Source organism: Sciurus vulgaris, assembly GCF_902686455.1.
Source record: "Sciurus vulgaris genome assembly, chromosome: 18".
NCBI classification, from domain to species: domain Eukaryota; kingdom Metazoa; phylum Chordata; class Mammalia; order Rodentia; family Sciuridae; genus Sciurus; species Sciurus vulgaris.
In genome coordinates, this window is record NC_136479.1 from 40,482,218 (window position 1) to 40,506,701 (window position 24,484).

Genomic DNA, 24,484 nt, shown 5'->3' on the forward strand with positions numbered 1-24,484 from the left:
TTGTAAACTTCCCTGAACCCCAAAGCCTTTGGGGGAGCAAAACGGAGCACAACTGGACGGCACCAGAGAGAAGGCCTGACGCTGGCTCCCTGGACCCTGGCCACGGCCGAGCAGGACCCCGACCAAGCTCTGGACTAGACTGTGGGGGTGAGTGTGCCTTGGGTCCAGCTCCAGGAGGAGCAGGTTAGGACAGGATAGGCCTGCGTGCAGCATGACAAAGCGAGTTACAGTAAGATGCTGGCAAAAGCAGGAGGTGTCATGGCAGCGGGACTTGGGGACAGGGACTCACTCCTCTCCAGCTTGTCCTCCAGCAGCCCTTGTCTTACGCCCTGCCTCTGCCCCTTGGAGTCCCCGAACCCCTGACTCCTACCTAACACCTTCTCAAAGTGAAAAGTGAAAAGGGCTGGGTGGATCTCAGTGGTAGAGCACCTCTGGGTTCCACCCCCAGTACCAATAGTAATAGGAACAGCAGTAAAGATCATTCTGAAAACTAATTTAGTGAGTGAGTACCAACCAAATGGACTGACAGCCTGCAGGTGAGGGTGAGGGAGGCGGGCAGGGGTCAGATTCAGAGCTACAGTCCCCTCTCCTTCCCTTCTGTTCTTTCTGTCCTCACTTCCACCCTATCTCAGCTAGTGGTGGAGGCTTGCTTGGCAGCCAGAGCCCTGGGTTTATCCCCAACATGCTGTATCTTATTTCCAGACGTGCACCCTGTCAGTTTCTGCACTTTCACTTTTCTGGGAACTGTATTTCCAGCACAAAGTCCAGTATCAGAAGGCAGCTGCGTGAAAGTGAAATCAGAACAAACACACGAAACCTTGTGCCATTGGACCGGCTGGGTCTGGGGCCCAAGGAGGACAGTGATCTGCAGGCTGGGCTGGGGTCCTGGGGAGGGCGACGACCTAGGAGACACCAGGTCCGGGACGGGGACTTACGTGGGGTCCAGGCCCCAGGTCGGGTGGCGACCTTGCAGGCACCAGGCCCGGCGGAGGGCGGCGACCTTGCAGGCACCAGGCCCCTGGGAGGGCGGCGACCTTGCAGACACCAGGCTCGGGATTGGGCAGCGACTTTGCAGACACCAGGCCTGGGTCGGGTGGCGTCCTTGCAGGCACCGGGCCCGGCGGAGGGCGGCGACCTTGCAGGCGCCAGGCCCGGGATTGGGCAGTGGTCTTGGGTCCGCGACCCGGGTCTGGTGGCGGCCTTGCAGGCACCGGGCCCTCCGCGGGGGGCGCCGGCGAGCTGCCTCCTCCCCGGGGCGCGCGCCTCGCCCGGCCACGTGACGCTCTCGCCAGCCACCGGCGGACCCCGCGGAGCCATGGGCGCGAGGCGGGCGGGCGCCTGGACGGCGCTGGGGCCGCTGCTCTGGGGCTGCGCGCTGGCGCTGCGGGGCGGGATGCTGTACCCGCGCGAGGGCCCGTCGCGCGAGCGCAAAGACCTGGACGGACTCTGGAGCTTCCGCGCCGACCTCTCGGACAGCCGGCGCCTGGGCTTTGAGCAGCAGTGGTACCGGCGGCCGCTGCGCGAGGTGCGTGCCGCCCGCGGGGTCGCGGCGGGCGCGGGGTCCGGGCGGGGTCCCGCCGCGGCGCGGGCAGGTTCCCGCGCGAGCCGCCCGGCGGCGTCCATCGCAGAGCGCGGTCCGCAGGCGCCCGCAGCACAGCGCGGTGCGGGCCGCAGGAGGGGACGGCCTGGGCTTCGGAGGCCGCCTGACCCGGGCGAGAGGGACGCTGGTTTCCAGGGCCCAGTGGGCGTACGGGACATGGCCCCAGCCTGCCCAGGACCCCTGTCCAGTTGGCACAGACGCGGGGACGGGCGGGTCTGGGTGCGCGCGCGCATCTCCTCGAGCCTCCTTTTCCCACTTTGCTGGCGGGCGTTCAGCGAGGGAGGAAGTGAGGAGCGACGGTGCCGGCATGTGCGGAGGCAGAGGGACCTGGCCCCTGCCAGCCTTCCTCCAGTGCCACCAGCCGACTGCCTCTGAGTCAGGGTCCGGCCCTTCCTGCCCAGGCTGAGCTGACCCCTGGCTCACCCTGCTCCATGGAGATCTTGGCCCTGATGCCATCTACCCTGAGGAAGCCCTTCTGGCCACCATATTGGCATTGACCTGTCACCAGCAGGTTGTCCACCTAATCAGAGTCCCTTCTGTGTCAGAGCTGTGCTGGGGGCATTGTTGTGAAGGACAGTGGGCCTAGGGTGCCAGGGGGCTGGACCTGACCCTGGTTCTTCTCTCCCAGTCAGGGCCCACCCTGGACATGCCAGTCCCCTCCAGCTTCAATGACGTGGGTCAAGATGCACAGCTGAGGAACTTTGTTGGCTGGGTGTGGTATGAACGGGAGGCAGTCCTGCCTCAGCGATGGACCCAAGATCTGGGCACAAGAGTGGTGCTGAGGATTGGCAGTGCCCACTACTATGCCATTGTGGTCAGTGCAGGGAGCAGCAGCAGGGGGAGAGGGCAGCTATGCTGCTGAGCATGCAGGGGCCCCTGGGGTTGCCTGGCTCCCAGCCTCACCTGATAGCATACCTCCTTGGGGAGCAGTGGGGGAGACATGCACACCCCAGCCCGCGGTCTGAGCCCTGGGTGGGCAAGCACTGCCTAGTCTCCTTTGGCACTCCCTTCCTCCTGCCAGGCGGTGTGGCGGGGGAGGCTGGCGGCCCCGGGGCCCCCACATGTGGGGCCTTACGTGAGGAGAGCCTGAGACAGCAGGCCCCCTCTTCATGCCCGGCCTGGTGGCCCTCCTGTGTCTGCAGTGGGTGAACGGGGTCCACGTGGCAGAGCATGAGGGGGGCCACCTCCCCTTTGAGGCTGACATCAGCAAGCTGGTGCAGAGTGGGCCCCTGTCTTCTTGCCGCATTACGGTCGCCATCAACAACACCCTCACCCCCCACACCCTGCCGCCAGGGACCATCCTCTACAAGACCGATACATCCAAGTGAGCAGCATCCTTGTCCCCACCCTGCCCAGAGGTCTTCCTGCTGGGGATAGGGAGGCCTTTGCAGAGTTGAGGCCCTGGATCTGGGGAGGCCAGGGAAATGCAATGTGAGGCAGGAGGATCCAGGGCAAGGATGTGTGATCGCTGTCCCCCACCTAGGTATCCCAAGGGCTACTTTGTCCAGGACATAAACTTCGACTTCTTCAACTATGCGGGACTGCATCGGTCTGTGATTCTCTACACGACGCCCACCACCTACATCGATGACATCACAGTCACCACTGGCGTGGACCAAGACACTGGTGAGGGCCCTGGCAGCATCTGCCCTTGGCGGGGCCCAGAGATCCCAGAGAAAAGGCTCTCTTACCCTCAGGCTCCCATCTACTCAGAAGCTACAGTAGGGCTGTTGGGTCCTTCGGGAATCACCCTCTGGTCTGTCTCACTTTGAGGAAAGGAGGCGCAGGGAGAAGTGGGATCCTGCCTGGAATGGCATAGCTCAGGGTGAGGTCCTGTGCAGCCCTCTGCCCTGCCCCCAGTCTCCTCCCATTGCACACTGAGCTGAGGCCTCAGGGGACTCCTCCACCTCCCCGTGGTGGCTGCTGGGTGCTCCTATCTGTGTGACCTGGCTGCCCTCCTGGGCCTGATCTCGTTTCCTGCAGGGCTGGTGAATTACCAGATTCTCACCCAGGGCAGTGAACACGTGCGGCTGGAAGTGCGTCTTCTGGATGCGGAGGGCAGAGAGGTGGCCCGCGGCACAGGGGGCCAGGGACAGCTGCAGGTGCCTGCGGCCCACCTCTGGTGGCCATACCTGATGCATGAGCACCCTGCCTACCTGTACTCACTGGAGGTAACGACGGTTTAGGACTGGCGCTGAAGGAGGCCTTTTGCCCCCATCTGGAGTCCCTGACTTCAGCAAGGGCCTAGGACAGGTGGGCAGGCCTGCATGGTCCCTTGGGCTTTCTTTTTCAACCCTTGGTGGGGAGGCCCACCTTTGGAGAGCAGGCCCCAGGGGCAGGGCTGGGGCAGGTTCTTCCTCTCACCTTTAGAAGTCTCTGCTTGCAGGCCCAAAGGTGGGACCTGTGTACCAGGGACCTCCCCAGCTGGCACGGTGGCTCAGGCCTATAGTCCCAGCTGCTGAGGAGGCTGAGGCAGGAGTGCGAGGCCAGCTTCAGCAATATGGGGAGATCCTGTCTCAAAAGAGAAAGTAAAAAGGAAGGAGAGTAGCTCAGTGGTAGGGTGCCCGGTCTCCGCCCCCAGCACCACCCGGGAGGGGCCCTTGCTTTTGGGAGGCTCCGGGGCCTGGACCCGCGCCCAGCCCGGCACTCTGGCCGCTTGGCCCTGCAGGTGAGCATGACCGCGCAGACGGACGCAGGGCCGGTGTCCGACTTCTACGCCCTCCCGGTCGGGATTCGCACCGTGGCCGTCACCGAGAGCCAGTTCCTCATTAATGGAAAACCTTTTTATTTCCACGGGGTCAACAAACACGAGGACGCAGATGTGAGTGCTGGCCCTGCGCCCCCTCCTCCCCCGGACCCCCGCCCGGCTCTGGTCCCGCTGTGGAGGCCGGCTGTCTGGAGGGTCACTCTGCTTGCGGCGTAGGTCCGCGGCAAGGGCTTCGACTGGCCGCTGCTGGTGAAGGACTTCAACCTGCTGCGCTGGCTGGGTGCCAACGCCTTCCGCACCAGCCACTACCCCTACGCCGAGGAGGTGATGCAGCTCTGCGACCGCCAGGGCATCGTGGTCATCGACGAGTGTCCGGGCGTGGGCATCGTGCTGCCGTGAGCGCCCTGTCCCTCCCCGGGCCGCCCCCTGCCCCGTCCCGCCCCGCCCCGGGCCCCGCCCCTTTCTGGGCCACACCCCCGCCCCGGGCCACCCCCTGCCCCGCCCCGCCCCTTTATGGGCCACACCCCCGCCCCGCCCCAGGCCGACCCCCGCCCCGCCCCGGGCCACCCCCTGCCCCGCCCCGCCCCTTTCTGGGCCACACCCCCGCCCCGCCCCAGGCCGACCCCCGCCCCGGGCCACCCCCTGCCCCGCCCCGCCCCAGGCCGACCCCCGCCCCGGGCCACCCCCTGCCCCGCCCCGCCCCTTTCTGGGCCACACCCCCGCCCCGCCCCAGGCCGACCCCCGCCCCGGGCCACCCCCTGCCCCGCCCCTTTCTGGGCCACACCCCCGCCCCGCCCCAGGCCGACCCCCGCCCCGGGCCACCCCCCTGCCCCGCCCCGCCCCTTTCTGGGCCACACCCCCGCCCCGCCCCAGGCCGACCCCCGCCCCGCCCCGGGCCACCCCCTGCCCCGCCCCGCCCCTTTCTGGGCCACACCCCCGCCCCGCCCCGGGCCACCCCCTGCCCTGCCCCGCCCCGGGCCGTCCCCCGCCCCCGCCCCGGGCCGCCCCCTGCCCCGCCCCGCTGACTCCCGCCCACCCGTCCCCCGACCGCAGCCAGAGCTTCGGCAACGCGTCCCTGCAGCACCACCTGCGCGTGATGGAGGAGCTGGTGCGCAGGGACAAGAACCACCCGGCCGTCGTGATGTGGTCCGTGGCCAACGAGCCCAGCTCCTTCCTGAAGCCCGCGGGCTACTACCTCAAGTGAGTGCCGCTCCGGCCTCGGGGCAGCCTTGCTGGGGCGGTGCTCTGGGGGCCAGGTGCCCACGCACCGGCCAACCTGGTGAGACCCGGTTCTCCCTTTCGTGGCCGCAGTCCAGAGTTCACGTGTTGATACGCGTAACTCCAAATTAAAAGACTGGTAACGTGGTCGGTGACGAATGAGTCACCTATAAAACAATACTTGAAAGCTGGGTGTGGCTCGCCTGCTATCCCAGTGACTTGGGAGACTGAGGAGGATGAAGAATTAGAGGCCAGTTTCAGCTACTTAGGGAGGCCCTGCTTCAAAATTTAAAAAATTAGAAAAAAAAGGGGGGGCGGCTGGGGTGTAGCCCAGTGGTAGGGCATCCCTGGGTTCAATCCCCAACACCAAAAACAGAGCAAAACAAAATAAAACCCACAAAAAATCCCCAAACCCCTGGCATTAGAACACTCTTTGCTGCTCTGGGTCCATTTGTAAAGTGGAGTTGGATTTTTATAGAGCCAATTTATCTAGACACACAATGGTTTGTTCTTTTTTTGGTACTGGGGATTGAACCCCTGCGTGCCCAACCACTGAGCCACACCCCGAGTCGGTTTTTATGTTTTATTTTGAGACAGGGTCTCACTAAGCTGCTGAGGCTGGCTTTGGCCTTGCGATCCTCCTGCGTGGCCTCCTGAGTAGCTGGGATCACAGCGTGCACCACCGTGCCCACTCTAGACACAATGATCAGGTTTTCAATGGTGTGCACATTTAACAAGCTAGTTACAGGTCCAGGCTGTCTAAATTCATGGTCCCTTTTTCCAAATGCCAGTAGTGCCCTCCTCTCCCAAGTCACTGCAGAGGGCTAACAACTGAGGGGCAGTTTCCCTGACACAGAGGACTTGCTGTAACAGAGGAGGCTGGCTGCCTGGGGTCGTTCCTCCTCTCAGTCACCAGGTTTTTATTTGTGGCAGGCGAAGGATCTCCCGCGCTGATTCCCTTGCTCTGGAGGTAGCCAGGCCACAGAAACTCCAACGCTGTGCCCCAGTGCTGGACACGCAGGGCCTGGTGTGCTGGCTCCTGTGGGGAGGGAGAGGCTGGCTCTCCAGGCCTTAGGGACAAGAGGCTCTGCTGGGTCACAGGCGCTTCCAGAGTGTGGGTCTGAGGTGGCTTTGTGGAAACCACAGCTTTCAGATGGGAGGAGCAGCGGGGAGGGAGGAGAGCAGGCGTGGCCAGTGACAGGGTGGCCAGCTTGGGTCCCTCTCCATCCTTCCGGGGCAGCCTGAGGCCCCACTTCTTCAGGGAGCCTGTCCTTGGTCCTCCAGGCCAGATGAGGCCCCCGTTGTCACATAAGGCCGTGTGCCGTCCCTTCGTGACGCCTGCTGCCTCCTGCCCTTTGAGCGTGTCCCTTTACCTGTGCCCAGCTCTGCTCCCAGCCTCTGGCCCTCTGCACTCGGCCTGTGAACCTGCTGAGTGCAGGGACACAACTGCGTCCACCTGCCACCTCCTGGCAGAGCTCTTCCTGGACACACATCCACCCTGGCACCTCCGCCCTTCCTGCAGCCTCGAGCTGCAGGTTCGGAACCTGGGGTTTGGCAGTGCCAGCCCAGACAGCACTGGGCCCGCCAATGCCTGTCACGCTGCGGGTGGGAGTCGGGCGTCCGCAGGCAGAGCGGAAACAGTGGTACCTGTTGGCTTTTTGCTGTGAAGCGGAGAGGGAGAGGGCCCTTCCCAGGCCTGTCCTCTGTCCTTCCTGCTCAGGACAGTGATCGCCCACACCAAAGCCTTGGACCCCACCCGGCCTGTGACCTACGTGACCAACTCCAACTACGCAGCAGACCTGGGGGTGAGGTGTACTTTCCGTGCTGTCTGTCTTGTCTGAGTGCTGGCCAGCCCTGCTGCGGGAAGGCATCGTGAGCGGCCCTGCCATTTCCGCAGATGGCCTTGTAGGTCAGGGTCCCTTCCTGGCCAGGCAGCGTGGCTTCGACATCCAAGGAGGCTGGGACAGGGCGGTGTGCTGTGTAGCACCCAGTTCAGCAAGCTCTCCGAGTCACGTCAGAGGCCCAGGAAGCTCTGGCTGAGCACCAGAATCATGCGGGGAGCTTTTTGGAAGTCCAGATGTGGATTCTGAGATTGCCCCCTGGGGGGACCTGAGTTCCTAAGAAGCTGCTCAGAGTCTGCAGTGACCAAGTGGCTCCCTCAGGCGGAGCTGTAGACATGGCGCAAGGGCAGGTTCTTCACCGGGAACCAAGGGAGCAGCACATGGGAAGGTGCGTCAGGAAGACAGTGTCCTTAGACCCTGAGGAAGCAGTGGGGAGGATGGACAGCGCCCAGCCCCCCAGTCCCTGGCCACCTCGCCAGCACCACCCTGCAGTAGCAAAGACTGCGTGGACCAGGCCGACCTGTGGGCCTGGGTGGCAGCACTCCCATCTACCTTCCACGTGGCAGGGAAGGCTTTGCCAGGTGCTCTGTGCTGGCCTCCTCGGGGGGCACCAGACTCTGCTGGTGGAGTCTGGGACACCAGAAGGCGGCGCCTGCACCAGCCTCCCCTGCTCCGTCCTGCCTCTGTGCAGGAAGGAAGGGGCTGTGGCCCCAGGAAGGGCCGCCTCTTCCCTAGACAGGCGTGCCCTGGGCCGGCAGAGGAGCAGCTGGGTGCGGGCGCCCAAGAGCCACCTCAGGACACCATGGTGGACCAGGAGGGGGCTCGGCACTGTGCGCTCAGCATGGGCACAGCCCCCAGGTTCTCCGAGGAGAGCCACATCTGCCAGCCTCCAGGGCAAGATGAGGGAGCACCACCTCAGAGGAGCAGAGTCCAGCTGGGGTGGGGTACCTGCCCAGCATGCTGCTGGCCCCACCTGGTCGCTCGGGGGCTGCCTTTCCTACGTGGGGCACCTCCTCTGACAGCCTGGCTCCTAAACAGGCTTTGCCGCTCTGTCCCAGGCTCCCTACGTGGATGTGATCTGTGTGAACAGCTACTACTCTTGGTATCACGACTACGGGCACCTGGAGGTGGTCCAGCTGCAGCTGCGCACCCAGTTTGAGAGCTGGTATAGGACCTACCAGAAGCCAATCATCCAGAGCGAGTACGGGGCCGAGACCATCGCAGGGTTTCACGAGGTGAGCGAGCCCGTTCAGCCCTTCCTTTGGACTGGGGGTCCCCTACCCCAACCCCCACACTGCTGCCAGGGCCAGGCCTCTGCCTGCCTCCATCCTGAGAGGCAGCCTCCTTTCTGGCCTTGTTTCTGGGGCAGCTGCCCACCAAGTGCTTGAGCCATCTTGCTGGCCAGTACATCCTTGAGCATTCTGTTGCTGGCTCTTGCTGGTCTGAAGGACAGAGCACCGACTGCCCTTTGCTGTCCCACAGGCTCTGTTCCTGCCTGGGTGCCCACCTCAGGGCCACAGTCGCCTGAGTTCACGGTCAGCTTGGCTGGCCCCTTTGGGGAGGTCCACCCTGCCCACCCAGGCAGGGGAAGCCGTTCCCTGCACCCTGCCCTGTAGCCGCTGGTCCCTGACTTTCTGTGGTCACTGCCCTGGCCATCTTCTCTGCCAGGCTGTGGCTCTGGGTGCCAGAGGAGCGGGCGGGGTCTTGGAGAAGACTCGCTCACTGTTGTCAGTCTTCTGTCAACTTCCTCAAAAATCAGTCGCTGTCTTGTGGGGATTTCCTTATGTGATTCTTCTTAAAATATCTTTCTTTACCAGTCCTGATTGGACCCGGGGCACTTTTACCACAAGGCCACATCTGAGTCCTTTTATTCATTTATTTTTTTGACATAGGGTCTCACTGAGTTGTTTAGGGCCTTGCTAATCTGCCCAGGCTGGCCTGGAACTTGGGACAGTAGCTGGGGTTACAGGCATGGGCACCCACCTGGCCCTGAGCAGACATTTTTTAAAAAAATATTTTTATCAGTTGTTGGTGAGCCTTTGTTTATATGTGGTGCTGAGATTCAAACCCAGTGCCTCACACATCCTAGACAAGTGCTCTGCCTCTGACCCGTAGCCCCAGCCACCCCTAAGCCCGCCCAGCTGTCCTCCTCTGCTGTCCCTGCTGAGCTTCCTGACCGCACAGTGCGCTCTGCTCACAGAGGACGCCTCTTCCACCGACCAGCAGAGCAGGGACAGCGCTCTAGATGTGCAGTTTGCACTCCTCTGTGAAAGCGGTGGCGTCTCGGCTGGTGTGACAGGTCTTGTCTGTGCCACCCCAGGGGCGGCTTCTAGGCTGCCTTCACTTAGGCCCGGCAGTTGTGTGGCGGTGCTGCTGTTCCCGCCCGCCCTGCAGCAGCCTCGGTGCAGGGGTGGAACCCCTCCCCAGCCATGCGTCCACTTTCATTTTGAGACCAGGTCTCCCGGAGTTGCTGAGGCTGGTGGGGAAATCGAGAAGACTCAGCTTGCCTCAGGGGCACACCCAGCCTCCCGGGTGGGCCTTAGCCCTTGCTGGAGCAGAGCCAGGGCTTTCTCTTCCAAGCGCACCTCAGGGCTCCCAGGTGGGCACTCAGACCGCTTGCCCCGCAAACGTCTTCCCCTCGCCAGGTCCCAGCACCTTAACACAGAGCGCCCACCCCAGCCCTCGGGAGAGCCGGAAGGGGCCCCTGGCCCCGCCCACCAGACCCGGGGACCCGCCCAGCTCCCCTGCACTCTTGGAGCTGGCCACCTCCAGCCACGCTCGCCTTTCCTGCTTATCACTGTCACCAGGGCCCGTCACACGGGCAGATGCCAGGCAGACTGTTCAGTGGACGACGGGCTCCAGCAGCTGCTGCCCAGACCAGTTCCAGGTGGCGCTGAGCATGTGGAACTGGGGCAGGCTAATTCTCAGACTGGCCTGGTGGCTCCTGAAGCCTGAGACTTGCTTTTCAACGCAGGGTCATTTGGCTTTCAGACTGGACAAGAGTCGGAAAGGAAGGCAAGGCTTAAGGCGCGCTTGTAGAGGCAGCAGTTACTGATAAGGGCTTGACGCTGGGTCATGGCACCTGGGCTGCGTCCACACCGGCATCAGCGGGTGCTGCAGTCACTAGAGCCCACTGCAGGGACAGTTATCTTGGTCATCATCAAGGGAATCTTTATTTTTATCTAACATTTACAGTTCTGCCAGTTCTCTCTTCTCTGCCTTGAATCCCAGGATCCGCCTCTTATGTTCAGTGAGGAGTACCAGAAAAGTCTGCTAGAGCAGTATCATTTGGTTCTGGACCAAAAACGCAAAGAATACGTGGTTGGAGAGCTCATCTGGAACTTTGCCGATTTCATGACTAACCAGTGTAAGTGGCCGTGCGACGTACCACTTCTCACTGCTTCAGGCCAGCTCTTCAGCTCTGGTGTTGGGTTGTAAGACGGCTGAGCAACAGCGGGGAGTGGGCTTAGCACTGTGGGCCACCCAGAGAACTTGCTGCATCAGGCTGTGCTCAGCAGCAGCAGTGTCATCAGCGCCTGCTCCCAAGTCATCGTAAGGGAGAGTCTCCCATTTTGAGGCAAAAATGGCCAGCTTGTCCTGCCCGGGTCCAGGGGACTGGATCTGCTTTTGGATACACCCATTATTCCAGAGATGGGCACAAAGCGCAAGAAACAATTCAGTCTGTCTTATGTTATTAGCTTGTAAAAAGGAGGCTGGCCAAGCAGGTAAGTCCCAGCATGCTAAACGTGGGTGTGCAAGTCCTGAAGGGCCGTCTTGCCTCCCTAGTGGCTGCAGGAGCAGCCCAGTGACTTATGCCGCTCCCGACCAGCGCTTCCCCTGTCCTCACTCACCACCTTCATCCGCTGTGTGGGGGGAGGGCACGGTGGCTGTGGAGAGGTCAGTGTGACCGGAAATTGAATGGAGGGGATGAACGAGTGTGCAGGACGCAGCAAGGTGTCCGCCGATCCACAGCCCTGGAGCTAGGGACAGCCCTGCTCTGGTGGGGTGTGGTTACCTTGGGCCTTTCCACGCACCTGCAGGGTGGAATGGTGCCCATCGCCTGTGGATTCCACCTGATGGCAGGCCAACAGTGCCAGGAGTTTGCTTATCAAGGGAGAAATGGTCTCTTTTGAGATGGCCTGGTCATGGGCTGCTGGGCTCAGGCCACCCTTGCCGCAGCCTCCGAGTAGCTGACCTGGAGGTCCTGTGCTCGCACTGCAGCTCCCACGGGGAGCGCTGTCTCTGCAGAGGCCTGAGCCCCTACCCTGCCCAGGCAGCCAGGCACCCACATTTAATGCACACCCAAGCACAGGAGAGCAGTGGTGTCGCCCATACACCTCAGAACAGGCAGCCCGCTCAGGATGCCCCATCTCCGTGGCCAGCTTGGCTGCAGTTGGCGCTAGGTTGCCCCACCACGAGTCTCCTGAAGTGCTCTTTGCCTTGTTTTCCAGCACCGCAGAGAGCACTGGGGAACAAAAAGGGGATCTTTACTCGGCAGCGGCAGCCCAAGAGCGCAGCCTTCCTTTTGCGAGACAGATACTGGAAACTGGCCAACGAAACCAGGTACCACCGTTCGGTGGTGAAGTCACAGTGTCTGGGAAACAGCCCATTCACTCTTTAAAGCCAGAGCTACCTCTCCAGGACCCCCCAGCCGGCCCCCGCGCGAGGAAGGGCGACTTCCACACCTGCAGAACCAGTGCCTCTTGCCATGCTGACGGCACCAGCCTCTGGTCTGGACTGTGGTCATCCGCTAGAAGGGGATGGTATCAGAAGCAAAAATAAAGCTTTTCTAGCATGGGACAGAGGGTCTGCATCAGCAGCTGCCTTACACTGAGTGAGTGGTCCTGCTAAAGAGCAAGTGGAACCCCGTTGGTGTGTCACCCTTCTGTAGCCTTTGCTGTGCCGGGACCACGTCACAGATGTGGTCACTAGGGCCACCTGTGCTCTTGGACCCAACCAGGCCAGCCTTGACCCAGGGGAGTAGAGCCCCCAGATGAGCCGAGCCCCACAGGCACTGATGGCTGCACAGAGGTGCTGCACGCTGCGGGGCTGACAAGTCGGCCTGCCACCTTCCACAGTCTCCTGGCAAGCGAGCGTAGAAAGGCTCAAGCGCGGATGAGCATCCAGTCGGGAGCTAGAGGTCGCCAGTGCTTGTGCCAGCCTCGGCCAGCCTGGTCCTGCGGAACGGACAGGAGTGGGAACCCGCTGGCTCCCGCACAGCTGGTGCCCTGTCTGCGATGACATTTCTGGCAGGCAGTGCCAGAAGTGAGAGGTCCTCCATGCCTTCACGCCTCCCGGCTGACTCTTCCTCCTGTGTTCTCCCAGAGCAGGTCCTTCTCCTCAGGGAATTTTCCCTTCTCCTCTTCCAATGGCCTGATGAGGCAAGTAAAATATATTACGCCTAAGATTTGAGTTTCTATCGATCCTGGTTTAAAGCTAAATGTTTTGGAAAAATACTCCTTTTGGTGTCCAGTCAAATGGAAGACAGTGAACCAACAGTTCTGGATCCGGAACGTGATTCACTTCTCTTGCAGTTGATTCCTGTCTCAACACTTTCCTTTTCAGCCTTCTCTCCAAGCTCCGTGAAAGAAAGAGTAAACGGAACTTAGCCTAATTGCATTAGGTGTTTTCAGACCACTTTTTAAGTCAGTTCAAATAATAAGTTGGGAATTCATTCACCACTGAACTTAAGATCTTCAAAGTAATCAAGTTTTATATTCCAGTTTAATGTCAAAGAATATATAAAGTTCCTTTAGTGGGCAAGCATTAAACAAAAATTAAACATAACAGACACATATAAATGTTTTACAAATTAGGGACAGGGTCCAATTCTTGGGCCCTATAAGTCTAGCACACAACAGGTCTGTTCTGTCGGTGAAGCATGGCCAAGCTCTACCTCAGATGGATTCGTCCTTTTGTAGGTGTTCGGAGGACAGTGGGAGTGGGGCACTCCAGGCGAGCTCCAGGAAAGCTATGCATGTCTGCTCAGCATTCTATGTAGGTAGAACTGGAAACAGCTAACACCTTTGGTCCCTAGCAACAACACACAGGAATCCCAAGACCTAGAGTCCACGGTAGCCATTCTCAGATCTGTACCTGCAGAGGTGAGGTCACACACAGCATCACTTCAAGCACACTTTAAACGTTCCTACTGAGTCTAGAAAGACTTCATTCTGCTTCTTTTAAAAAATTTAATGTTGTAGCACAAGAACCAGGGCAGCCAACTTCCACAGGTAACTTCTACATTTATTTTATACCAAAAAGTTATGTGCAACAAATAAACATTCTTACATATTTACATTTGTTTTTATTTACCAGTTAGCAAAATGGTGTCCTAAATCTCTGATAAAGAATGTTTCTATCTATATTAAAGGGGAAATTCTGCCCAGTGAACTCCATTTAAAATGAATGTTTACTCAGGAGCATAAAGCACTAGTAATAAATATTTTTGATGGAACATACTATACAGATCAGACACCTAATCCTTAGGCCATGCTTAATACAGGTTCATAACAAAACATTTCACCTTTTTTTGGGCTAATTTGTCAAAAAAAAAAAAAAAAAGAAAAAAAAAGAAAGGAAAAAAGATGTCTAATTGAGTAGCTGGGACTCCCACCCCCGCCCCATTTTACTAAAGAGTTGTTCTCACAAGTCAGGATTCATAAGTGCTGCCTAGAATGTCTCACGGAAGTGTTTCTGGAGGCCTGGTGCTGGACAGAACACGAGGCCCAGGGCTACGGGCAGGCGCTGGCCCCACGTGGGTTCCAGGAGTGACAGTGGGCACTTGCCTAATGCTGATCTAAGGTGAGACTGCCCGTCGTGCTCACTGGCATCAAGCAGTGGAGCCTGCCAAAGTTAAGTAATTGCTGAAGATTTCTTTGCACATTCAAAACAACAGTCTCTTGAAAACAAAGCAAGCAAACAAAAGCCAGCAAATACTTTCAATTTTACTTTAGTCTTGGTACTAAATCTTACCTAAGAGTTCCAAAGATCCTTTGTACTGAATGAAGAATCTTTGTTTCTTTGTATGAAAATAGTCAATGCTTTCAATATTCTTCTGAAGTCATGAACTGGAGGAGAGGCTATATTTATCAAGAAAAATTCCTGGCACCCAGCTAGTTAAATCTGAGTTTTTCAGAAGTTCACCCTCACTGACAGCAACCAGCTGCAGTGAAAACCCAAATGAAATCCTCCAGACCACTGAGTCCCTAGAATTCATCACCTAACCTTACTTATTTCCTCAAGTACTTATGACTATTAAGTAAACAAAAGGCTTTGTTTGTTAACGAACCACTTCAAAAACACAAAGCATGAATTACTGCTAAAACCATTTTCCCCCCCAGTCTGTCTTTCAACATGGGTGACTTAAGATGCTGCAGTGTTTCAATATTCAATCTAAACTCTGCAGATCATAACAATCTTCAAATTTTATAACCTAGTGTCCCTCTCTTCTGGGTGGAGTAGAAGGTGTGCAGGGAGCCTAAATTCTTCTAGAGCAAAAAAAGCGAAGTAACACGCAACAGGGTTTTCTGTTGCTTACTGAGACACTGACATTTCAGCAAATGCTGTTATTTCAGGCAGCACCTTTTCATCTCAGTGAGAAAAAGGGCATTAATTCTGGGGCATAGGAATGTGGCAAAAGTTTTTATACAGCTGAAACAGTGCTTTCCCCGAGGCGCAGGAAAGCAAGGGAAATGTGAAGGATCTGGCTGCACTTCTGCAGCTTTCTCATGAAGGTTGCAGGCCTCTCCCAGGATGCAGCATCAAGACAAGCTTTAACTGTACTCTGCTGACACAGAATGTGATCAAAGACGGCTTAAAATGGGGAACCAGGCACCTGTCGGCATAGCCACCTGGTGCCACAAGTCTTAGCCACTAACCATTCCCACTCCAACTTAGAAAGAGAGCCAGCGTGCGACCGCTACGTGGTGACCTTACAGCTCTCAAACACGAAGCCCGCTTCTCGAAAGTGCAGGACACTCACTCTGCTTTCTCGAGTTCTGCAACTGCTTACAAACACAACTACAAAACACACAAGACAGCGCTGCAATGTTCACATTCATGGGAAAACATGAGCCTCCGTGAAATCTGAACACCTTTTAAGAGTTCACTACTGTTCAGACTTCACTCCTGCAGGGGGCCAGGAGACCCGTGCTGTGCCGGTTATGGCAGTTAGCTGTAAGCTAATCCACAACTGCTGACTCCACATATTTTAGTTTACCGAGCAGAGCCTGTCCCCTCCTTCAAAAAGAAGCCAAATAAAGCACTCAGTTACTCTTCTGACTGGCTCTTTTTAACACAATGATTAATCAAATCGCAAGCAAAAACATCGCTGCTACTTCTCAATCTAAGGAGTAAGATGACCATATGGAACCTTTCTGTAGAATGCGAGTTTTCTACTTCACAGTAAGGAAGGAAGGACACTTCTGCCCAAGTTCAACACACAAAGTATTTGGTTTGAGATTTAAGACAGAAGGCACTTTTAACATTCTGATATAAGATGTTAGCCAGGGAGGCATATTGTCACAATTTCATTTGGGCTTATTCAAATCACCTTGAAAGAGTCTTACTGCACTGTGTCGCTATGAGAAAGAGCAGCGATGACATTCCTGCATTCCCCTTTCATACAGTCCTGCCTGAAGTACTTCTCCCACGTAAGCAAACTGGCCAGTGTCAGCCTTATCACTGGCGGACCCGGGCTCTGACCCTCCAACAGTGACCAGCAGTCCTCGGTGCAGAAGGAAACGGGACATGCAGCTGCAGGGGCAATCCTGCCAGGGCAGCGGGGCTTACACTGGTATTCCAAAGTCACAATACTGCTTGGCTGAGTGGCACCAATATCAAGGGAAACATCTGCACTGAAAATCCAACTCTTTAGAGGCTCTACCTAAAATGCCACATTGGTATTTCCAGTTTTTCTCCCATTAGTGTCCTGAAGGCTTTGACGTGAAGATTTGGTCACATGACACATTCTGTAAGTTACAACTGATCCAGTTTTACGACTAGACACAAATGTGACTTGAACGTTCAGTTCAGTCTCTTCCTTCCAGAGCAGGGAGATGAAAGGGACCAACCACCTATCCCTTTGTGGCCAATGCTGCGCCCAGGGCTGTCAGTGCTTCCACAAGGTGCTCTGCGTGGCTCACTGTCTCCACTGTCTACCAGCCAACATCGAGCTCACAACTCTTCGTTGCTACTCTTCAACTAAACTCTACAGTAAGTTCTGCAGGGATGGATCCAATATTTCTACCTTTATTTACAAATATCACATAAATGGATTCTAGTTGAATCTACATGTTTAAATCCATCAGCTAAAAACATATTACATATTGTAAACATGGCAATATTTAATACAGTATCTATTCTAAAATATTTTCATGTCATGATCACATTTGTTATACCTGAAATTGAATTCATACACATTAAAGAATTACTAGCAATGGTTGCTCACTTTACAGTTGAGGAAAGGGGGCTAGGGCTATGTTTTATTATCTCAGAAACATCTTCAAAGTAAAGTTAAAGCTTGTCTTTGATTGGCTCGGCATGTCCTTTTCTTGTATCCATATTTAAAATGAAGACTGACAGAAAATAGCTAGGGCCCCTTCTAATTTACAGTATTTTAAAAAATCAGTTTAAGATTCTTAGGGAAAGTGTCTGTTGTGACGAATTAAAAAAAAAAAAAACAAAAACAAAAAATGAAAACAAAAACCTGCTGCAAAATAAACTTAATGGAAAAGGGACGTCAGACTGTCAGTTAAGAGCTGGCCAGGGGGTCAGTCCTGCTTGGGCTGCAGATGCCGTTTCCAGGCCTCGTTCAAGTAAACTAGTCGTTTGTAGTTGACGATGAGAAGGATGAAGTTCAGCACGTACGTGGTGACGCAGATGATGCAGAACTCTTTGAGCACAAAGTACAGGATGTAGGCCAGGTACACGGACCCCACCACGGACACGATGGAGGACGTCATGAGGATCAGAGCTGCGACTGCACTCGCTGTCAGGCCTGTAAGAGAGACACGACTCAGTCGGCCCACCACCCAGCCAGAGGCCACCTTGTGGTTTGCTGCAGGGCATGGATACTGATCAGACAGGGTGTCAGTTTCACAGCTGAAATGTTTTGGTTTACCAGCATTTCACAAGAAACACTGCTTGCTTCATAAGCTAGCCTTAGCTGAGGACACGCAAACAGAGAAGATGTGCAGTCTCATCCTCATATGAAGCAAGGAAGCCCATCTGCAAAGTCAACAGCCCTGGCTCTCCTAGTGCGTACAGGGACAGGACAGCAACCTTTTTTTCCAAGCTGTACACATTTGTGACCCCAACCCCTGCAGCACTTTCACTGCAGGCTCCCCATCTGTGAAATTAAAATTTGCTTTTCATCTTTAGATCAAAATTTGTCAAAAATCCATATGGGAGCTGACTGTGCCAACACACTGCTGAAAAAGGGGCAAAGTCTTGATGAACATTTCAGAAGGGGCTGACCTGGTGAATAAGGGAAGCCGCACTTGGCCAGATGGCCAAGTGGGGTCAAAGGCGCGTGTGATTGAGCCAGGGCTCTCAAGACAGACATGTGCCTGCGCTCTTGACTCAGCTTCCCGTGTTATTTTGTAATTTCCTACAGTCAACAACATAAAAATAGATGCACTTACTTTCAAGGGCAGAGAAGGCAGGGCGTATTAAACCACCCTCTTACCTGATGGCTAATGGATAACAAACAGTATCGAGAAAAGAATAGGTGATGGCAGACTGGAAGGCCAGTGAGAAGCTGAAACCCTGGTGGCTGCTGCAGCAAGAGAGGTGAAGATAAGACGCCTGTGGGCTGCAGCACTGCCATAGGAACTCATCTCACCCATGGCCTGGTCAAGGTGATGCTTTACTGAAGCTCTTCAAGACTAAGATGCTATTCAATTACTTGTGCCAGAAGCTGGCAAATCTGGCCAGACACCTGCTTTTGTCAATAAAGCTCTATGGAACCGAGCTGTTCTCATTTATTTATATGAGTATAGGTGCTTTCACACTAGAAAGGCAGAGGTGGGTAGCTGCAGAGGCCAGGAAGGCCCACACTGGCTCCTTACTGAAAGAGTTTGATGATTTAACCTCTGCTGAACTTCTAAGACTTAAAATGAAACAAAACAAACAAAAAATCAATTTTATCTCCTTAATTTTACCTCAGAAGTCAGTTATGAAATGGTATGGGCAGGCTTGGCTGAGTGTCAGTGGTGGTCAACTGCTTGCCTTGTATGCACAAGGCCCTGGGTTTGATACCCAGCACCACGAAAAACAGATAAAGATAACTAAAACAACATGGACACATTCCTACTTTCTCCATGTCTCTCCTTCCTGAAGCCTACTGCCAAGACTTGTGAGAACTAAGGGAGATAGGATCAAGCTGATTAAATGACCAGCAATAAAGCACTGAGAATGCACTGTCAATGCTGCTATTAGCTACATGTTGTTGTTATAATGTAACTAGGTACTTGTGGCTTGGGGGGAAATTCCCAATAGAATTTAAAATGTGCTATAACTCTAATAAATGATGGTGCAGCCATGCAATGAGACTATTTCCCAGCTGTAAAAAAAAGAATAAAGACACAATGTCCTGTTATTTCTTACAAAGATTACCAAGATAGATCAGTCAAGGAAAAGAAGGGGGGAAAAGAAGGGCAAGCTGTAGAACAGTATGCACAGCATCTGCCTTTTCTATTTAGAATGGGAAAATTAAGATTGCATATTTATATTTTCCTGTGCATGCATAAAGAAACTCTAGAACAACAGCGAGCCATCAGGATGAAGGGCAATGGAAACCAGGCCAAGTGGAACGTCTGAAGCATGTGACTGTGTATCCATGGGAAAATTGAATAAATGCTGCATCTTACGCGCGTGGGGGGTGAAGATGGCGTGCTCTGGAGTAGTCAGAGGAGTTCAAATGTGCCTCCAGTGATAGACACTGACATTACACACATGGAAGAGTCTAAAAGACCTCAGAAAGCATAAATGGAAGTAGTGCACAGGATGACTTGAATTGTGCATATAATGAAACTAACAAATTAATATTACAAATAGAAGTTTGACTATTGCACCTTTATCTCCACAAATTGATATAGTCAAAGACTTCTTAGGTTCTTTCCTATTAAGGGGAAATAAACCATTTCCTTGCATTTGGGCTTGAAATTCAACAAAATGGGCTGGGGTTGTGGCTCAGTGGTAGAGCACTTGCCTAGCATGTGTGAGGCATTGGGTTCAATTCTCAGCACCACATAAAAAATAAGATAAAGATATCGTGTCCATCTACATCTAAAAATATTTAAAAAAAAAAGAAATTCAACAAAATAAATATATGGAATAAAAAGTGAAATTTCTCCCTCCCCTCCATCACATCCTTTCCTATGCTTTTACATGCACATATATAAACATATATTCACCCTATATCTATTAAACCACAATTTGCTTTTTTCACTGAGCAGTACCTTAATCTGCCCAGGATTTACAAACAGACCTACTGTTCCTTGAATGGGTACTATTTTCTGACAGGGATGTACCCTAATTTATTCAGCCACTACCTATTACCTAGGCTTCTTCCATTATTATTTTGCTATTTTAAACCATATTGCTATGAATATCCTTGTGCAACATCTCTGTGTTTCTGCAGGATAAACTACAGATAAAGAACTGGGCAAACTTGATGGCAGGACCATTCAGAAAAATTCACCATTTGCAATTTGCCTCATAATATCTACTTCAGATGGAAGAGTTAAATATATTTTTAATGAATCGAATCACAGAAGACCTGGCAGACCATGGAATGAAATATTAACAATTAAGATGCACAGGTAAAAATGGATGGATCTAAATCTAAAAATATAAAAACTTATACAATAAAAATTCACAAAACATAAAAAATATAAAGGAGTAAAATGTTCACAACAAATATGAAAACAGACTATTATTGGGATCTCCATAATTAAAAGGGCAATAAAAGGAAATTTAAATACAGTAAAATTAAAATAACAGCTACGAGTATGTAACTATTAGAAATTTTACAAAACAAAATCTTAAAAAAAGAAAGCTGGATGAAGCTTCAGGGAAGCCAGACAACTAGGGAGAAAGCAATCTGGTAACAGCTATTAAAATCCAAACAATATTCTATGGTTTTGACCCATTAACCCCATGCCTAGAAATTTATCTTATGGAAGAGTCCAAGAGGAAGGGGTGTTGGGGGAGTAAAAAAAAGTTGATTACTGCAGCAGTATTCACAATATAAAAGCGTGAATCCCAGATGTCAACAGTAGCAAAACACGGAAGGGGTCAGGCAGCGCTGCACTGGAAATCAAGGAGCACGAAGAATCACCCAGGAAGCAGAAGACAGGCTGGGGGACTCTGCAGCAGAACACTGGCCTGGCACATGCAAGGCTGGCGGCAGCCCAGCACCACACACGCACACAGCAGAAGACGGTGGAAACAGCAGGGATGTGAAGGTGATGGAGGTGTGGGTTCAGCCTACTGTTAGTGCTTCCTTGACACAGGATATTTTAAAAAGCTACAGGGTCAATAATAAGAAAAAAAGGTTAACAGGGAAGCATGTTGGAGCCTTGAATGGAGCTGGTTTGGGACACCATGAGATGCTCTCCATGATTAAACAAACACCAAGTGACACTGAGTTCAATGTGAGCACTGTGGAAATCCTGGTGAATCACATTTCACAACACAAAAATATGGAGCGAGCTAGTGGTTCTATCATTAACATATGGTTTTATTTACTACAAAAACACACTTAGGGCAAGGGCACAAAGTACTGAGTGAATATAACAAACTTATTTTTGTATTGCTGTATAAATACTTACCAAGTAATAACTGTAGTATATAAAATATAAGTCCAAAGACACTGTTTGGCTGGTTTAATACACCATCCTTTCCAAAAATGGAACCCAAAAGACCAAATCCTCGACCCCATCTGTAAAATAAGGAAAACCAGTAACCCTATATTTGAGATTCCCTATTTTTAAAAATGTAAAAATTATTTGAGTATGTTACCAATTCTTAAATCAACTGAGTTGCCAAACTCTTAAATATCTTTTATTCAATGAGCGATATACCCACAAAGGGGGAGCCAGGCCTAATTTTATGTATTGCATATGATTAAAAACAATGATCGCATAGAAACATAATCTAAAAGTGCCAATATATCCATTCGAATCTCTTAAGTGGCTCATTTCTAAATATTCCTTTTCCGATGTCATCAGCATTTGCAGGAGGAGCCTCTCTTGATCTGAGCCAGGGTCATTAGCAGCAGCATCACTGACCTTTGGGCTGGGGGTTCCTTGTCTTGGGGGCTGTTTTGGAAGGAGTGTTCAGCAGTGTCCTTGGCCTGCTAGATGTGAGAGCACTCCCAACCCCCAGTGAAACCACCAAAGGTGCCTGTAGCCAGAGTCACACCTGGGGGCAGGAGTGGGGGTTGGAGAGCTAATGACTGCACGTCTCATGTCTTCCATGCATACGGTGGAAGAGCTGTTTCCTGGCAGAGCTTTATCAGGCTATGTATGAGAAAAGACCTCCTGGGAACACACTGTTAAATGCAGGACAGTATCAGCAACTACAGGTCTCTCCTAGAACCACATCGATACATGACATGCCCCATCACTTTTCAGTTAGATTTCAAATTTTCCATTTGACTTAACAGTTTTTTTTTTTCAGAATCTTATAGTCTTAGTTCAAAAAAGGATTAATTCTGGTTTAATAAAACTTGATACAAATGTCAAATTAACAGTTACTTTGGATAAAAACCTTTGAAGATTATTTTAACTCTGAATGACCATGCTTTTTAAATACCAAAAAGAAAACATTTATGATGTTGTCAGTTGAGAGGCACTCTAATAAAACCTAAACTTTGGTTCTGAAGACAAACTGCCTGAAAAATAAGAATTAATGGTTTAATAATACTCATGTTCAAAAAAGCAGAGTGAAACCCCTTCACAATGACCATGCTGAGACAGGAATAACCCCAATTCTACAACCAAAAGCCATGAAGATTTTGATTGTATAGTTATACATTTTAAAGAACACAAATTAATCTCCATTATGTTCATTTATTCTCTCATCCATTAAATATTCATTGAGTGTGTACCAAGTGGGCACTGAGGTGCTGGGAATTCAGGAGTGGACTCACTGGACAAGGGGCTGCCCTTGGGGAACTTACAGTCTAGTGGGGAAGTAATGAGAAGGTAAACGAAAGACCAGGTGACCCTGTGGAGCCAAGAAGGCTTCACAGACACAGGCAAACCAGTGAGGGTACCTTGATCAGCGCTTCTGGAAGACCAGGTTCTCCACCCAGGGAGGCCTTGGTAAAATGCACATTTTGCTTCAGTGGGTCAGTGGGGGGCCTACGACTCTGCATTTCTCCCAAATACAAGCAAGATCTCCAGGTGATGCCCATGCTTCTGGTCTGAAGACCACACTGTGAGGTGGCTTCTCTGGACAGAGGAAGGGTGGAGGAGACCACTCTAGCTAGGAGGCCACGGAAAGCCTTTCTGAGGAATTCTATTTGAGCTAGATCAGATTCTGAATGATGAGAAGTCAGGCTCATGAGGAACAGCAGCTACAAAGGCCCTGAGGGGGGAACGAGCTACCAGTGTAGAGAAGAAAGCTATCAAGGCTGACGGTGAACAGGGAGAGGGGCAGGAGAACTCAGCACAAGTCAACCATTTAAATTATGTAGGGCCTGGTTTGTAGGCATGAGGAGGAATCTGAATTTCATTCTAACTGCAGTGAATGACACTCACTCATGAGAGCAAGGGGCAGGAGCACAGACCAGGAGAAACCACATGCCCTCAACTTCTTAGCCTCATCTGAAGTATGGATTCAAGTTTAAGCACTGCCCGTGGCAATGGGAATAATGGGCACACTGCCAAAATTATCATGGATAAACAATACCTAATCATTCGTGTAAGATCACGTGGATACTTTCCTTGAAAACAGTGTAGTAATCCATAAAATGAATACAGTTCTTATCAAAGAAATACATGTTGTTTCAAACTAAAACATCAAAGCCTTATAGAACAAAATAGACTTCCCTACTCCACCCCCCACACTCAAGCTCTGATCCCCCCAAAGACAATCATTCTGATGTTTTAAAAACCATGTCATTCCTGTTCACCTGAATATTTCTAAATAATGTTTACATTGTCATTTCTTGACTTACAAATTCTAAATATTATCTTTTGACTTTCTAATATGGCAGGACAGAACACTGCTTTAAAAATACCATCTTGGGTTGGGGTTGTGGCTTGGTGGAGGAACGCTTGCTAAGCATGTGTGAGGCACTGGGTTCAATCCTCAGCACCACATAAAAATAAATAAGGCCCATCAATAACTAAAAATAAATAAATAAATATGCCATCTTATTACGGAAACTTCAAATGCATGTGTAAAAGTGACCAGAAGAGTGTAATAAACCAACCACCACCAATAGCAACAACTGTGTCTTTCTTGTTTCATTCTCACCTCTACCTACTCACCATTCTGGTAATTTTTAGTTCTTTTCTTTATTTTTTAAAAATATTTTTGTAGTTGTTGATGGACATTTATTTTATTTATATGTGGTGCTGAGAATCAACCCCAGTGCCTCACACATGCTAAGCGAGTGTTTTTACCACTGAGCTATGATCCCAGCCCTAGCCCTTTTCTTCAAGGTAAAATTTACATACCCTTTTAATTTTGGCAAATGGATACACCTGGGTGGTTCACGCCCACCACTATAAAGAATGCTTCCCTCTCCAGTTGAGTTCTGCTCAGTCCCTGCCCATCCACCCACGATACCCTGCCCATGTGCAAGAGCCAGGTGGACAGCCAGGCTCGCAGGAGCCCAGCCTCTGAACTAGAGCTGCCCAGGGGTCTCTTGGAACCCAGGGCTGTACTCTTGCCCTCACGTCACACTGCCATAAAATTCAATCACATTCCAGTATTTTCAACCAAACAGAATAATCTCTGGGGTTTTTTTTTTTTTGATAGTTAACGCAGTTAATTTGATGAAGTTGCATGTGGTAACTGAAACAGGTAACTCACAAGCAAGCAGGTCAGCATTACGCGAGCATCTTCCTTGGATGTCTTTTTGTGAGGAGCCTACTT

General features: G+C 52.5%; 2 protein-coding genes across 3 annotated transcripts in view; one reads left to right on the forward strand and one right to left on the reverse strand.

The window, feature by feature from the left end:
* Positions 1-667: 667 nt before the first annotated feature.
* Positions 668-17,074, forward strand: GUSB (glucuronidase beta). The gene is made up of 12 exons (XM_079120205.1): positions 668-1,525; positions 2,229-2,414; positions 2,743-2,924; positions 3,084-3,226; positions 3,584-3,771; positions 4,269-4,421; positions 4,524-4,702; positions 5,361-5,507; positions 7,246-7,330; positions 8,425-8,601; positions 10,598-10,733; positions 11,818-17,074. The coding sequence occupies exons 1-12, from the start codon at positions 683-685 to the stop codon at positions 11,985-11,987; spliced, it is 2,589 nt and encodes an 862-aa protein (XP_078976331.1). The 5' UTR covers positions 668-682; the 3' UTR covers positions 11,988-17,074.
* Positions 13,592-24,484, reverse strand: part of VKORC1L1 (vitamin K epoxide reductase complex subunit 1 like 1) — a 110,018-nt gene continuing 99,125 nt past the window's right edge. The window contains exons 2-3 of one of the 2 annotated variants that reach the window (XM_079120240.1): positions 21,205-21,314; positions 13,592-17,366 (exon numbers count right to left, since the gene is read on the reverse strand). In XM_079120240.1, coding sequence (XP_078976366.1) covers positions 17,140-17,366; positions 21,205-21,314 — 337 coding nt within the window. In that variant the 3' untranslated portion in view covers positions 13,592-17,139. The remainder of the gene's footprint in view (positions 17,367-21,204; positions 21,315-24,484) is intronic. The other variant, XM_079120241.1, reaches the window with a different exon arrangement.